Source organism: Cynoglossus semilaevis, chromosome 16, assembly GCF_000523025.1.
Source record: "Cynoglossus semilaevis isolate Cse_v1.0 chromosome 16, Cse_v1.0, whole genome shotgun sequence".
In the NCBI taxonomy this organism is placed as follows: domain Eukaryota; kingdom Metazoa; phylum Chordata; class Actinopteri; order Pleuronectiformes; family Cynoglossidae; genus Cynoglossus; species Cynoglossus semilaevis.
Window position 1 is genome coordinate 1358439 of NC_024322.1, and position 15149 is coordinate 1373587.

Below are 15149 nucleotides of genomic sequence, written 5' to 3' on the forward strand. Positions count from 1 at the left end.
ATGGGACATTTTTATTATTACATGAATACAATTACTTTAAAAAAAAAAAAATCACTTAAAATGATCATGAAACCACCCTCTCTCATTTTACTCTTCACGTTGTACAGTTTTGTAAATATATTTTATTGACATGACTGTGACCTTAACTATTGTTATCATTACAGTTTTTTGTTTTTTTGTTTTTTTACTTGCGATGTGCTGAACCTGTTCATTTTTTTAATTCGGGTGGTGAGAAAGCGACTTTTCTGCTACAGACGTTAGGTTCTAATGACAAGTAAATATAGAAGTCAGCTGTAAAACTAACAGTGGTTCTGTATGTTTAGTTCCAGATGATCAAATTTACGGAGGGATCAAATCACTCTTTATTGATAGGCATAAAACCAGATCATTCATTAACCCTCTGACCAACTCTGCTCAGTCTGAGCTGATCTGCAAAAGCAGCCCCGAACACAGAGAGAGAGAAAAAAAGGGAACACACACTTCAGACATGACTCAAACATGTTGCAACTCAAAAGCAGCAGAAAGGGAGACTAGAAACATTTCCCCTGACAAACCTCCGAGCCTTTGCCTTAACACAACTAGGTCATGCACCAGCCTTGCTCCAGAGCAGCGGTGACCTTTTACCCAATTCCCTTCCATCCCCCCTCCTCCGATGTAAGCCAGCACCACAACACAGACACTGAACAATAGGACAATCAACAAGTAATGGGAACACAAGTCTGACACAGAAACCAGGAGTGGAAGAAAAAAAAAAAGAAAGCCCGTCAGTAACTCAATCCATGAACAGGAAGTCTGGTTCACTAATGGTGGTAGGACATCTGTCGAATTCGAACATCTTTGATAGATGGTTGTGATGTGGAGGACGTCGATGTGGTTTTGCCTGTTTGACTTTTCTTTTTCTGTACCCATAAGTCACTTTGTGTTTGTTTTTTTTTATTTTAGGAGGTTAAAGAGATTCCTTGTGTTGCTTCATGGTGCGGCCGTACTCAAGTACACAACCACCAAAATCACGTCAGTGTGGCGGGAATCATTCAAGACACAAGGACAGGCCGCCCTCGGTTTGCGACGTCCTCGACCTACAGCGGTTCTTGTTCAGGTCACCGTCTGCCTTAAGTTTATTCAGAAAGTGGTAGACAAAGCGTCAAGTCGACAAGTTTCAACGTAACAGGAAAGGCTAGGTATGTTGCAACGTAGGAAGTGAACTCGAAAGTCTAGTACCCCAATATACCAGAGTGCAATGGGGCAACATGTAGTTTTTTTTTTGTAATCAATAATCTTTTTTTTCCTTCTATTACATAGTTTCTGTGACTGTTTGGAGTTAATATTGAAAATCAAAATTCACGTCCTTAATTGAGACCACAATATCTTTCGCACTTATTTTTCAAATTTTTTTTTTTAAGAACAGCTACAGAATTTATGTAAGGAAAATACATTAACAAAGAAACCCAGTATAATATTAATGAATGGGTTGAGAAAATAATTGAACTATTTAAAAAATATATACATATATTTATAATATGTAATTATTAAATGCCTTGGAAATCAACATCCAACCCTAAAACCTAGGGGAAGAAAAGTAGGAATAGGTACAAAATTCCACCCAGGACACATCTTCCAGGTGCAAAAAAAAAGAAAAAAAAAGAATTGATTTTCTCGGCTTTTTACCCTTCAGAGATAATTAATCAGTATAAGGAAGTAGGTAAAATGACACCAGGGAAGATTACCTTTATAAACATCCAAGGCCACGTTTGAGATTCAACCTGCTGACCTTTGAGGCTATAGCTGTTGAATGGTTAATGGGCCAACACGATGGGTAAACTTTGGTCCTTGTATATTATTTTTTACTTTTCAGTTAAACTTGACTTGTAACCAGAGTCAGAAGATTTAGTGATTGCTAACAGGAAGTAACCCTGAACAAAGTTCCAACCAGAGATAAGAAAAGGAGACCACACTCTCCACAGCAGTTCACAGTAAGGCAACAACACACTGTTGTGCCAGACACATACATTCATGTATGCCTTGGCTGCAAACTCTCTCTCATTAGCATCTTTGTTTTGTTCTCCGTAGGGAGAATCAAGTACAAACAAGTCCAACTCGAAATCCCAGCACTGCAGAACAACTTGCTGAATATTTGTTGTACTCCACCTCCACCTGGGAGAACAGGTTATGACACTGCACCGTTCCCCTGCGTATCCAGAGGAAAAAGTGAAAAGTAAAAAAAAAAGGCTTTTGGCCACTTTCGATTATGATTTTTTTTCCTCTTACGTGACTTGTCGGTTTTGATTATTTGAGCCGATTCAGATTCTATTCTGCTGACAAAAAGTCATTTTGAAAAGCTAAATGTAAAACCTTCGCATGGCAATCTCTTTAAAAATCTCATTTTCTTTTCTTCAAAGTTTTGTGAAGACTTTTGAGCATTCTTGGTGACAGTGGACCCAAACCATGACTGACTGAAAAGATGACACTGAGTTGTGTTTTTACCTGTGCAGTTCCATGTCCACGTAAGGGAAGATGAGTTTCTCCTTGATGAGTTCCCAGATGATGCGAGTCATTTCATCTCCCTTCATCTCCACCACTGCTCCTGCCTTGATCTTCTTACACATCTGAATTCACACAAACAGACGCAATCACACAGTCAGGGTAAAAGCTATCTGGATGTTAAGACTGTATTCTGATTAGTGGTTATTATTGACATTTATTCCCCGCAAATTAAAACACTATTGAGAACCTGATTACATGAGTTGCTGCCACCTAGTGACTGGAGGCTTGTTATCATTCAAGCATTACAGTAGTGGTACACTTATGCCCCCCAGACCCCTATGGTAACTCACCGCGCCCGCCCAGGGGGTCCCGCCCCACTATTTGAGAAGTACTGGTTTAACCCAAGTCCTTGTTTTTTTTTCCCCTTGATGTATTCAAATTGCTTGTTCAAAATATATACTACATTTTACGCTAGTGGTCACCAACTATATATGTCAGAGGGCCAGAATTTTCTTACTCACGCCTTGGGGGTCGGACACTAAAATAAAATGAGACAGAAACTGTACTGAAACTGGACAGTTCGTGGGCCGAATAGTGTCACTATTCATTCTGCAGATGAAAATCTTAAAATAACTCGACAAGACAAAAACTCTAGCAGCTGTTATCGGTCTGTTATCTCACAGGTCAGATCAAATACATTTCTGCAGCTCTGGGCCGAATAGTGTCACTATTCATTCTTTCATTCATTTCAAAAAGCACTGACACTGATGGAGCAGAAAAAAAAAAAAAGATACATTAAAAGTGAAGGAAAAAGCACTGACACTAATGGAGCATAAGTGAAGAACTACAGTTAGTTCGTTCACTGGATGAATGAATGAATCCACTCCAAGTAAACCGTACAGTGACTCAGCAGATTTTTTCTTTCTCTTCATCCTGATCCTTTTAACAAACATGAAAAAACCCTGAGGCTGAGTCACAAGTCTCCCTGTTCATTAGTTTGACTGTCTGGCTTTACTTTTCATTTTCATTAATTGATTGGTAACCCGTGATTCAGCTGGAAGAATTCAGCTGTGTTCAGAGTTTCACAACTCTTACATAAGTAGATAGACCGGGCGATGGTGGTGCGATGGGGAGGAGACTGTGAAACAGCCTAAGGTTGCACGTACACTGGGAGAGAACACATCCATAGTAATTCTGCGTACTGACAGTCTTATTGTTAGCGTGGGAAAAAAACCCTGCACAGGGTAAAAATGAAAATGAAACATTCTGTTTTTGATTAGTGTTTAATGAACACACTGTATCAATATTTGACGGGGATATATGATAAATAAATAAATAGCGAGGTTTCCTTAAACTGCCGATTCTGTGAAAGTACATAATCTTGACACGTTTTCTTCATTTGCATGTATCACTCCTTAATGTCCTAACCTTACCCGTTCAAGAGGACATTAAGGAGAATTTGAATTTATTTTAATTCAGGACAGTGTATTTGTCTCTTTCTGAGCTAACTGTGCTAATAAGAGATGCGTCTGGATAAGCCCTGGCTCGTCATGCAAAAAAAAAATGTTTCATTGCGTGTTTTTCATTCTTACCTTGCTCGGTTGGGGAAAAAAAACTCAGGTCTGCAAAATAACAGAGACGACGTGAAGCCAAGGAGCAGAGCTGGACCAAACCAAGCGGAGCCGAGTCGACCGGTAAACTATGGAGCACAGAGTGAGACACTTCCGCCCAAGAGCTCTGCTCACTACAGCTTCAGCCAATCTGAGAGAAGAAGGCGAAAACCTCGTAACCAACCAATAAAGACCACGGTAATGGAGAGGGCGGGGTCTACAAAAGTTTAAAAGACAGAAAGAAAGGTATATATACGATATAAACATTTGACATACGCACCTTTAGAGCGAATATTCATAGTTTTTAAGAAAACTTTTAACAAAAATGTAAAGGTTAGAGTTTATGCAACAATACAAAAACAGTCAGTACAGTGAAACACGGGAGTAGGACTGTGGCGATAAAGGGGGTTATCAGAACAGGTACGTGCGGTGTAATAAAAAAGAAAAAAAAAGCTAGCTACATAAAATAAATATTAATATTTTCCACTGACCTGTGTTAAATATGCATTTTCAGTATGACTCAAAACATTTTTGATATTTTATTAAGTAGAAATCGTCGAATTTGAGTATTCTGCAATCAAATACAGAGGAGAAATGGCGAGGCAGCGCTTGCTAGTTTCTGTTCCTCAGCCAATAAAGTGCAGAGAAAAGTCAGCAGGGGAGGCAAACAGTACTCTGCTTCACCTCAAGGGGGTCGTACTTGAACGTCAGGTATATATATTTCAAGACGGAAACGTTTGTCAAAACTGCACTTCCGGTTCAAAAGAAGACGATAAGTGATGGAAGGCTAACGCCGGAGCTAACAGGTTAGCATCAAACTACGGTACAGAAGAGTCGTTCTTTTCAAATGGAGTGATACTAAAGACTAGCTCTGTGGCTGTCCTGTAAGAAACCGTCTTTACTTCTTTCGTGGTCTTTTATTCTTATCGTGTGATAACGTCTGGGCTAACTCTGGCTACTGCGAGCTGAAAATGTTGCAAAGAAGCCTCAGCAGACATGAAACACCAGCCACGCACATTCAAAGACAGACTTCTTTAAAAACTTTTGGAAATTCAAGGATCGAGTTGGCGTTGGATGAGCAACGGAGACTAAACATTAGCGTCCACAATGCTAAAGTGAGGGGAAAACCGAGAGATACAACCATGGACTTCATCTATAAGTAAAGGTAAGGCTAACAGTAAATATGAATTACTTAGACACAAGACGAGTGCCCTGTCCATTTGTATAAAGAAACGGATAAATATGTTCCTGTGTATATGTTTGTGTTGGTGTAAGTGTGGGATATGACGCAGTACCAGTTGCATGCTGTTGAATGAATAGTGAAATGGGATGCTCTTTCCGGTTCTTACAATTGCCTCACCGGCCATGAACCTTACCGTCAGAAAAAACCGGTTCTTACAATTGCCTCACCGGCCACGAACCTTACCGCACGTAACTGCGTCAGAAAAAGATTCAGAAATACCTGCAAAAACTAAAACACTGACCGCGGTATTAGCAACGACATAGTGTTTCCCAGAATCAAAGCCCTCGTTGTCAATATCAAAGTAATTACACTCTGTGACCAAGAGATGGCAGAAGTTGACTGTTCAATTATCAACGTTAGCGTTTTCCGACGGATGGATGCTATTTATCTATTGTATATAGGTGAATAGACAGTTAAAAGTATTAGTAGTAAAAGTAGAAGAAAGGGAGGTTTAAAAATAACACTTTGTAGGCTTTTAAACAAACCAATTTACAGCTTTATCTGATACAGTAAAGGTCCTTGTTGACAGGTTTGAGCAGCAGTGGTAGAAACTGCCATTTCTGGAACATTTTGGCTATGTGAAATGTAATGAATAAATAAAAAACAAATTTGAAATAATACTTAAATAGCTTTACGCTGTATCATAATGTTCTTTATTTATGGTTTCAAGACCTTTAATGGAAATGTTTGGTTGTTGTTTTTTGGTTAATTATTTTTTTCAGTGTTGTGTGATTCTCCTCTTCAAGATGTTCAGATATTTCAACGGGACACAGATCTGGACTGCAGGCTGACATTGGTCCATATATTAATGACAATTTGATTGAACTGCTTTAGACACTGCAATGGTTTCTCTTGCCTGGGACCCCGGGGTGTCTGGAAACACCACCGTCTGTGTCACAGTTTAGTAAAGATTAGGGATGTCCGATAATATCGGACATCCGATTTTATCATAATAATATAATATAGTGAAAAATCATTTTAGGTTTTGCCTCCGATAATGAAAAGCCGGTAACGCAAAACCTGTAGGTTTTTCCTCCGATAATGAAAAGCCAGTAACGCAAAACCTGAGTTTTGCTAAATATGCTGTAATCACTTTCAAAATGACAATGTTAATTTGTGGAAGCCTTTAGTGTTATTTCTGACATGACCTAAAAATATATATATATGTACATATGTTGCTATCGGTATCAGAATCGAAAATTAAGTGGTCAACATCGGAATATCGGATATTGGCATAAAGTATACCTGTACATCTCACTATAAATATCTGGAGCATCACAAATAAGGCCAATCAGACAAAGTTTTTGTTTAATGAATAAATATCTGGAGCATCACAAATAAGGGCAATCGGACAAAGTTTGTTTTTAATGAATATCAGGCTTTTTTTCCTTTTTTTTTTTACATTTTTACTAGTTAAACTATATGTTTTACCTGCTCACAAACCAATTAAAGTTGACTTGTTTAATTAAGTCTAATTAAAAGGAAAGGTAATTGACCTGCGGATTGTGTTGCAGGCATCAATTTTTTTTCTTTCTTTCTTTCTTAAAAACAGCTTCACTTACATGAGCAAACTATGCTTTAGTTTGAGTTGTATTTTTAACGTGTTTTCTATAAACCGCATTCTGGTGGTACTGCTTCGTGTTTTGTAGAGCGACCTGAGACCTGGAGTCGTCATGTGATGTGATGTGTTGTGAGAGACAAAGACGGCGAGAGAGAGAGAGAGAGAGAAAGGGGAGGAGGTAAAAGGAGGAGCCTGTGCTTTAAGATTGCCTCCACGCGCCATCAGCACCAAAACTTGCAGCCTCCCATCTATCACCCATCCTTCAGTCCTGGTTTCTTCCAGATCGGTGCGCACTCGCCTCTTCTTTTTCCTTCACTTCCTTCTGCTCCACCTCCTCCAGCTTCACCTCCTTTCCCTCCCCATGGTGACAGGTGCACACAACATGTGCATGATGCCACGCTGAAGCAGCAGCAGCAGCAGCATCATCACACTCTCTGCTCCCCTGCTGCCCCTGCTCTTTTGCTGCGGCTGCTGTTGACTGGATTATGGTCACAACCCCCGCGGTGCCAAGGTGGAGCCGCCGCGCGTCTCTCGGATCGGTGCGCTCCTGCAGGGGCTGGGATGCGCACCGGGAACCTCTCGCTTCCTGCCGAGTTTCGGGGGTGAGGAGCAGGAGTCCGGCAGCCGCCCCAGGAGGACGCAGTCCACCCGCGGTAGGATGCCGGTGATGCGGGGGCTTCTCGCCCCGCAGAACACCTTCCTGGACACCATCGCCACGCGTTTCGATGGAACCCGTGAGTACCAGACCTGTGGACTTGTTTTTGTTTCTTGATTTTTTTCGTCTCAGTTTTGATCAATATTATGTCACATGTTTATTATATCACGCGCGCAACCACCGATCGATTTTACAGATAGGGAAGGCACTTAGAGAGAGAGAGAGAGCACACCTTCCCATATTAATCAACTCTATTGGTTAGTTTTCCATTAGGTTTTCTTGACCATTAAGAAGTAAACATCTGTGGAATCTTCCCAGTGAAGGTTTTCATGTTAGTATGAGTACTGCATTTTATAAGTTCAATCTGTGTGTGTGTGTTTTGTTTTTTTTTTACTTCCAGTGTACTTTTAACTGAACACCTATAACTGCAATGGCACATTTAGGTCATATGTATGAGATCACCATCTGATTGGTCACATATGTGACATCATTGGTCAATCATGACATCTAATCAACATTTGCCCTGAGCCTCATCGTACGTAGGTTTGGTTTGGACGTAGACTGGGGTCTAACGTAAAAGTCTTGGTTCACTTGTTTAATCTCGCCGAAGTAACACTGCTGCGCTAGGATTGGTTTTTACTGAACGACTTATGACAGGTAGCACTGATAAGGACGTAAACCAACAGCAGCCCGGTTTGACTGATGCATTCTTAGATCTCGAAGAAAGATAGAGACGGTCAAGTTTTGCGAAGAGAGAAGAAGTCTTTTATTTCACTGAAAATGTAAAGACACAGCACTCTCCACAGTCTGCATGTTTAAAAAAAAAGGACCTTACATAACAAGCTCCCATTTTGAAACCACAAGATTACAATCAGACCGCAGCTCAAGTGTTGTTTCGGCGTTTTGAAGTCGTAAGATGTCACCCGACACCGGGCTCCTGTTGGACTGTCCTACATTGGCTGTACACTCATTAGCTTCCCCTATTGTACCATTAATTGGATCAGTGTTGACAAAATGGACAGCACTTTCTATTGAAAAGACCTGCAACCAGTGACACAGGAAGGTGATTACACTTCATGTCTTGTTTCTGGGCTTCCATGTTCTGATTGGTACGGCTTTTGCAAATGCACCAGGTGTTGTTTACCCTCAATAGTGGCAATTGTTTCTAATTTTAGAAACGTTCAGCACAACATTTATTCTATTTCTGGTCTTTTTTTTTTAATCAGTCAGGGTGCGCCAGACATAAGAACATCTCCACGAAAACCCTCCAGAAACCTCTTGAGAGTCTCCTTAGCTTCAGTGTGACGTCAGGACGAAGAGATGGAGGCAGAGTCGTACAGACTAAAGACTGTTTAGACGGTTTGCATTTTTTTTATTCCGGTGACAGAGTAGTGGTAACAGATGAGATGAGCAGCTTGCGTGAGTGTGCTAGGGCCCCCTGCTGGGCAGGCAGTGGGCGGGTGAGAAAGGCTTAATATCACACTTGTCTCTTCGTGCGTGTTGATCATTCAGTGGACTTTGTGGAGATGTAATGTAAAGTCTGACAGCGTGGCCGAAAAGACGATTCGGGGTTTGAATGATTCTTCGGGCGACGCCGACGGAATTCTCAGGAGGTCAACGATATCTTGAGAATGCGTGGGTCGCGCTGGCTTCTTGATGGCATCCTTGTTGTATCAAAGACACTAGAGAGAATGAGCTTCTTTTTTTTTCTTTTTTTTTTTTTGACTGTTGTACAGAAGCTGCCTTTCAGGCTAATTTTGAATCTCATACAAAACTAAATGAGTAATGGATATTTTAGAGGCCCAAGTCAAAGCAGGCTGAATTGGATGGATCTGTGTGTCGTGATATAGAATTTTCAAAGTTGATTGTAAAACCTTACTTTTGTCAAATTGAAGAATTATCTCGAAACATATTTTTATTCAAAACCTGTTTCGGTCTCTCTCTTTTTTTACCTATAAAATAATTTAAAAAAAATAAACAAAACAATTCAATAATAACATACCTGCTACCCTCCTTTTGGTTCTGTTGCGTAAATGTACATTTACCACAGGCTGTTGAGGGCAGTACGATGTAACATCTCTGGGCTTGCTCTGCAGCTCAGCCGCGGTCATATAAAGAGCTATGGACTATTTTGCAGTCAGTGTCTAAAACACAGGCCTGGTTCTGCTGAGAGCGGTTGATAATTACATGTCTCCCGTAGAACATGTGCACTCATTGTAATTAACTCGCCTGCTTCTGTCAAGAATTCAATGTAGCCTTTCTGCCTGTCTGCGATGGGGCGGGGCCTAAAGAGAAGCTGTGGGGGCAGAGGTTGGCATGACTCTGTGTGTGTGTGTATATCCCAGTAGCGCACATGCATTCATTAATGCTTTTAATTGTCCTAAGTCATGATCAGTTCCGAAATAACTGATTGGCAGCGTCCCACTTTTTGAGAGCTATTTCCACCAAAGACTGTATGTTAAAATTTGAAACTGTCGTTGTTCTAAAAGTAAGGAATCCAAGAACAGCAGTGTACCACCAAGGGGCAATTCCAGTGGTTGGAAAATATTGTAGGCTTATATTATGCAACCAGAAAATAACCTGGAATAATTTGCTTATGCACTGCAGGTATATGTTCTAGTAATGAGCGGCAGTGACTGCAAATATGTGCGTACTTTATACCCTTTTTTTTGGGGGGGTTTGTTCTACTATTCAAATGGCCAGGTTATAGTGTTATACCTACACTGAAAACATTAAACACATATTTACTTATATGAACTGAAAGTGAAAGTAAATAATTTGTCATTGTGATACAAACATACTTTATATATTCCTTATATGCTGATGATTCATTCATGTAACCGTATGGCACAATATGATTCAATTCTTACGCTATATGGTCACTGTTACGCACTTTAGAATTACATTATTATTTCAATTTTTTTATATTTTATTTTTATCTTAATTGCCCATGATAGCGCTAGCACTCCCTTTGCGATCTACTGGTAGATCCCGATCGAACTAACCCTAATCCTAACCCTTATTGGGAAGCCTTGCTTTATGCCATAAAAACTGGTATCAGGATCGAGACACCGTCAAAATTAATTTATCATATCGTTTCGTTAATACCGTCAGAAATTAATGCCGAGACTATAGTAGTCAACTGCGGGAGAACCGACATTGTCCCCCAAAGTAAGGTAAATACTCAGTAACTTAAACTAAATCACGTCAGTGTTTCTTCATGTGACACTGAATTGGTAGGACATTAAATGTTAGTGCGTCAATTCATTTGCAATTAATCGTTTACCTGTATGACACATGTTCCTGTGTGACAGTGACCTGTTAGACAAAACGCCATGTTGTCAGTGAACATTTTAGCATTAGCTCCCTTAGCTTTTCCCCATCAGTTAATAAACGTTGGGCAAGATAATGGTACCGATCCATAATCGTGACATCCCTTTCTCCTGGGCACTTTGACTTAATATAGGAACTGTTAACTTTCCGGCTGTCTCTTCTGGCTGGAGCCACTGAGGTGTGTCTGAAGAAAGGGTTTCTGACGTTGAAGTCTCAAAATAAAACAGGAGGCTGTGTTTTAAGTGCGCTTTGTTGTGACTGAAGGTGCAGTTTGAAAATTTGGAGATCTCGTGTCTGAAGAAAGGGTTTCTGACGTTGTGAAGTCTCAAACTAAAACCGATGTGAAACTGATGGAGTGAAGGACTGAAGGTGCAGTTTGAAAATTTGAGAAAATTGTTGTAAATTGCAAACCAACAGGAAGATTTACAGCAAAACATTTAGTAGATTGTCACACTGTTGAACTGTCAACATATTCCAGAGTTTTCTTTTCAATGTGTCGTGTTAACAGAAAAATAATATTTTCCATTCCGTACCGCTTTTCTTATTCTATTTTTTTTTTTTTTAGTTTTGTTAATTAAGACACATTGATTTAAACCATTGTTTCCCAAAGACTGGGTCGTGACCTTTTTGTTTTGGGGTCATCTCGCATCATGTTCCCCAGGAGTTTACGAATAACGTCTATTGACTTGGGGTTTGCGAAGGTTTGTGATTTTTAAAATATGGGTTCCCAGAAAAAAAGGTTTGATTTTAAACCGTAAGCAATTATAATAGGCGAAGAAATATTCTGAAGTCAGTGTGTGAGTCACGCTACGGTGTGACAGAAGACGGAAAAGGCTGATTAACCTGATTGTCTGACCTGAGCCGTAACATGAACGTGTGGTAGCTGCAGACGCCGAGGCTGCTGCTAATCACAGCAACATACGTAGACTTCATGCTCTTCCTCCAGATCTGATACAGTCAATATAACTGAGGCACCATTGTTTTTCAGTTTTATCAACGTATTACATCCGGATAATACCGGACAGCAACATAGTTAACACAGCAATGCAATTGGTTTAAATTCAATTAAATTTAAAAAATTTAAAAATTAAATTAAAAAAAAACTATGCTGTAATGATCGAAGTGATCAGTAAAAAAAAATAACTTTGATTTTACAAATATAATGTACATTTCCACAAATTACACAACCTTTTCCTACAGAGAGTTTAATTGATAATATTGTCATTGTTGAAAGTACTTGCGCAATGATCGACACGGTCTCTGCAGCTTTCTTTAACGTGGTGATTTTTAAATACTGACAAATTTAAAATAACAGCTTAATGAGGCGCTGTGGAGTTGAGTGCGCTGATTACCGATGATAAAAGCAATTATAAACACAAACAGACAGGCTGCAGCGTCATGACGAAGAGTGCATTACAATGCGTGTGTGTATGCGCATGCATGTCTATCAGTCATAAGAAGCTATGAACAACAGCCATTTTTCCAGCGGAATTTCACCTGCGGTGAAAATGTTGCTGGTATGTAATATTATTGCGCCGCTTTTTAAATGTAGTTATTTAGGAAATAACAGTTTGTGAGAAATTGCTCGTGAGTTTCATGTAAATTCTAAGGGCGCACTTACACAAGGGGGCCAGTTCCTCCACCCCTTTTTGACCAGCACTTACATTACCCCACAGGCAGTTAACGCAGCACGATCAAGAGCGAATCTGACAACAACAACAACGACGGCTACAAAAAGCTGCTTTGTGAACGATCTTAAAAATAGTCCTGGATAGCTGTCGGGGCAGAATATCTGCAACAGCATCTGACTGTGAAATGCATGGAGGGTGTGTGTTTGTCGTTGAGTGCACACACACACACACACACATATTTCATTTTGCGGTTACCGCAGCAGCCCCGCTGTGAGCTGTGATGTATAGCTGCGGAGAGGCAGCACTTTCACATCCATATTAAGAGGTGTGACCTTTTGTGTACACACAAGGTACACAAAAGGTGTGTGTGTGTGTGTATTGGTATATAAGTGTGTTTGTTTGTTGTGAGGGGTCAAGGTCAGAAACCTAGAGACCTTCAAGTTGGGTTCAGAAAGAGAACAAATAGCTTTTCCAACATCCTGTATTTGTATATTTGTTGTTGTTGTTGTTTGTGTGCCCAGGTGATAAAACCTCAGCTACACGGCTCTGAGCTATGTATAAATATAAATCCGTCCTGTCGCCTTCTCATGATGGCTCGGTAACGAAGCTTAATCAGTTAGCATCTTCAGTAAACCTGCTAACTAAACATGCATTTTTATTTATTTATTTTTTACACATTTAATTCCGTTCCTATGAATCTGCAAAATAGAGAGAATGCTGCCGGAGGAGATACGAGAAGATATGATTTAACCTAAAATAGCTAAATGCTAGCTCGGAACGTTAGCCGAAGAATACACAATAGTTAATTTTCCTTGAATATCGTCATCAACCAATCACGACAAACATCCTGTGGCCTGGACTCTGTCAAAAGAAGAGGTAAAAACAACATGAAAACCAGGTGTTTTTTTTTGTTGTTGTTGTTGTTGTTTATGTCACCGTTAACGCGTCGCAGGAAATAGAGTGAAAGTTTTGGTCCGACAGAGTGAGAGTGACTGCTGCCTGGACTGTAATGACGGTGAATTAAAATGATAAAGGTGAGGCCATGGCTGGTACATTAAAGCTGAACTGAAGTAATGAGTTAAAAGAGGAAACAGATGAGTCCAGACATCAGATTTCATTAACGCCGGGACTCGGGGCAGCTTCATCAGTGACTTTAGACCAACTGTAATGGCTGTAAAGAAGCCAGCAAGAGCCTTGTTTGGTGTTCCTATTCGAAGTGTTTTCTGAGTAAAACACTAATGAGACAAATTAGTGAGACAGGAGAGTACTACCAGAGCTCGGTCAGGTCTCCAACTCTGGAAAAACACAGTACTACCATCACTATCATTTATTACTGAGAAAATGGAGGAGGAAAATTACCTGTGGCACTTGTACGTTTTTACTACACACGCCCGCAAGTCATTAGACTGAATATCTGCAGAAGAACAAATGGACCTAAGCATAGTTCAAATGTGTCAATGTAGAGTTTTTTTTTTTTGTGTGAGCGGTGAGTACAATATAAAAGAAAAATGGATTGACTTACTATCTTTAAAAAAAAAACGTGACTGTCTTCCGGAAACACTTCCCAAAAAAGCTTAAAATCAAATGGGTCGTGGTAAGAATATCTTGACCAGAATAGAGTAAGAAGAGACACAGAGGACATTGCACAATAATTATATTGATGATAAAAACATATAATAAAGTAGGGTAATAGAAAACGCACAGTCGATTCTAACATTAGATTTTATTGTGGAACTCATGCATGAAGGTGAAGCAGGTTAGGGTGACAAAGGATAAAGATAGAAAATGCATATTTTTCTTTCAGTGATTTTTCTGCGGAACCCTTCTTTTGTAGATAGTACTGATATTTGGGCGCACGTCCATACATTCACAGCCATTAGGTCAAAACTTGGCTAGCTAGTTCCTACAAAACGACTTTTCCCATTGAACAAATTACAAGTCAGTTAAAGAAAATATTTGGGGTGGAGGAGGGGTGAGAAACACGGCATTTTTTTTAGTACATTTATAAAAGGGGAACAAGAACTATGCGTCTGTGAGAAGTGAGACGGTTAAGGATATAGAAGCTGGTGATAAATTAATGGGACATAAAATTAAGGGACTTGCTCTGGTGTTTTGGTTGTTAAAAAAAATCAAATATGTGGAAATCAGGGGCAAAAGTTTAGGTCACACATGTGGACAATGTTATAGATATACAGTAAGTAGTTTAAAGGGGTTTTTAGTTACACTTATATAACGGCTCAAACATGCTCAAACCTCGCATCCAATCGAAATATCCAAATTAAAAAATCGTACTTGTGCACAATACCAGAATTCGGAAAAACTATTCATTATTCTTTTTTTTGGCTCTGGAATAAAATATTGGAGAAATGACTATTTATTTCAATATTTTAGTTAGTTTGCTTTTTAGTTTTTTAGTTTTGGTTTGATTTGAATAAATGAATAAACAATTGATACACAGATGTATCTTCAGCTGTCGGTTATCTGCAGTACTTCTTTTACGCTTTTTATTGATTTTTTTTTTTTTTCATCCTCTTTGAGTTCAGATTTTTACTGAGATTTTTTTTTGTCTTATGATGTAATAATATTGATACCATTCTAAGTTGCTTCCCCTTAATTTCTAGTCTTTCAGGGACTT

The 15149-nt window shown here is 39.5% G+C and overlaps 1 protein-coding gene and 1 long non-coding RNA gene across 3 annotated transcripts in view; one reads left to right on the top strand and one right to left on the bottom strand.

Moving 5' to 3' along the window:
- Positions 1-1534: 1534 nt before the first annotated feature.
- LOC107989799 (uncharacterized) lies at positions 1535-5527 on the bottom strand. 2 transcript variants are annotated; one of them, XR_001761312.2, is made up of 5 exons: positions 5513-5527; positions 5387-5462; positions 4074-4308; positions 2482-2603; positions 1535-2185 (listed from the first exon to the last, which is right to left on the bottom strand). It is a non-coding gene; the product is annotated as an uncharacterized LOC107989799 (long non-coding RNA). The 2 variants fall into 2 exon arrangements; XR_001761311.2 differs by lacking the exons at positions 5387-5462; positions 5513-5527 and adding an exon at positions 5491-5505 and having other exon boundaries at positions 1546-2185.
- Positions 5120-15149, top strand: part of kcnh3 (potassium voltage-gated channel, subfamily H (eag-related), member 3) — an 84123-nt gene continuing 74093 nt past the window's right edge. Inside the window, exons 1-3 of the mRNA XM_017039948.2 lie at positions 5120-5256; positions 6984-7181; positions 7267-7629. Coding sequence (XP_016895437.1) covers positions 7554-7629 — 76 coding nt within the window. The 5' untranslated portion in view covers positions 5120-5256; positions 6984-7181; positions 7267-7553. The remainder of the gene's footprint in view (positions 5257-6983; positions 7182-7266; positions 7630-15149) is intronic.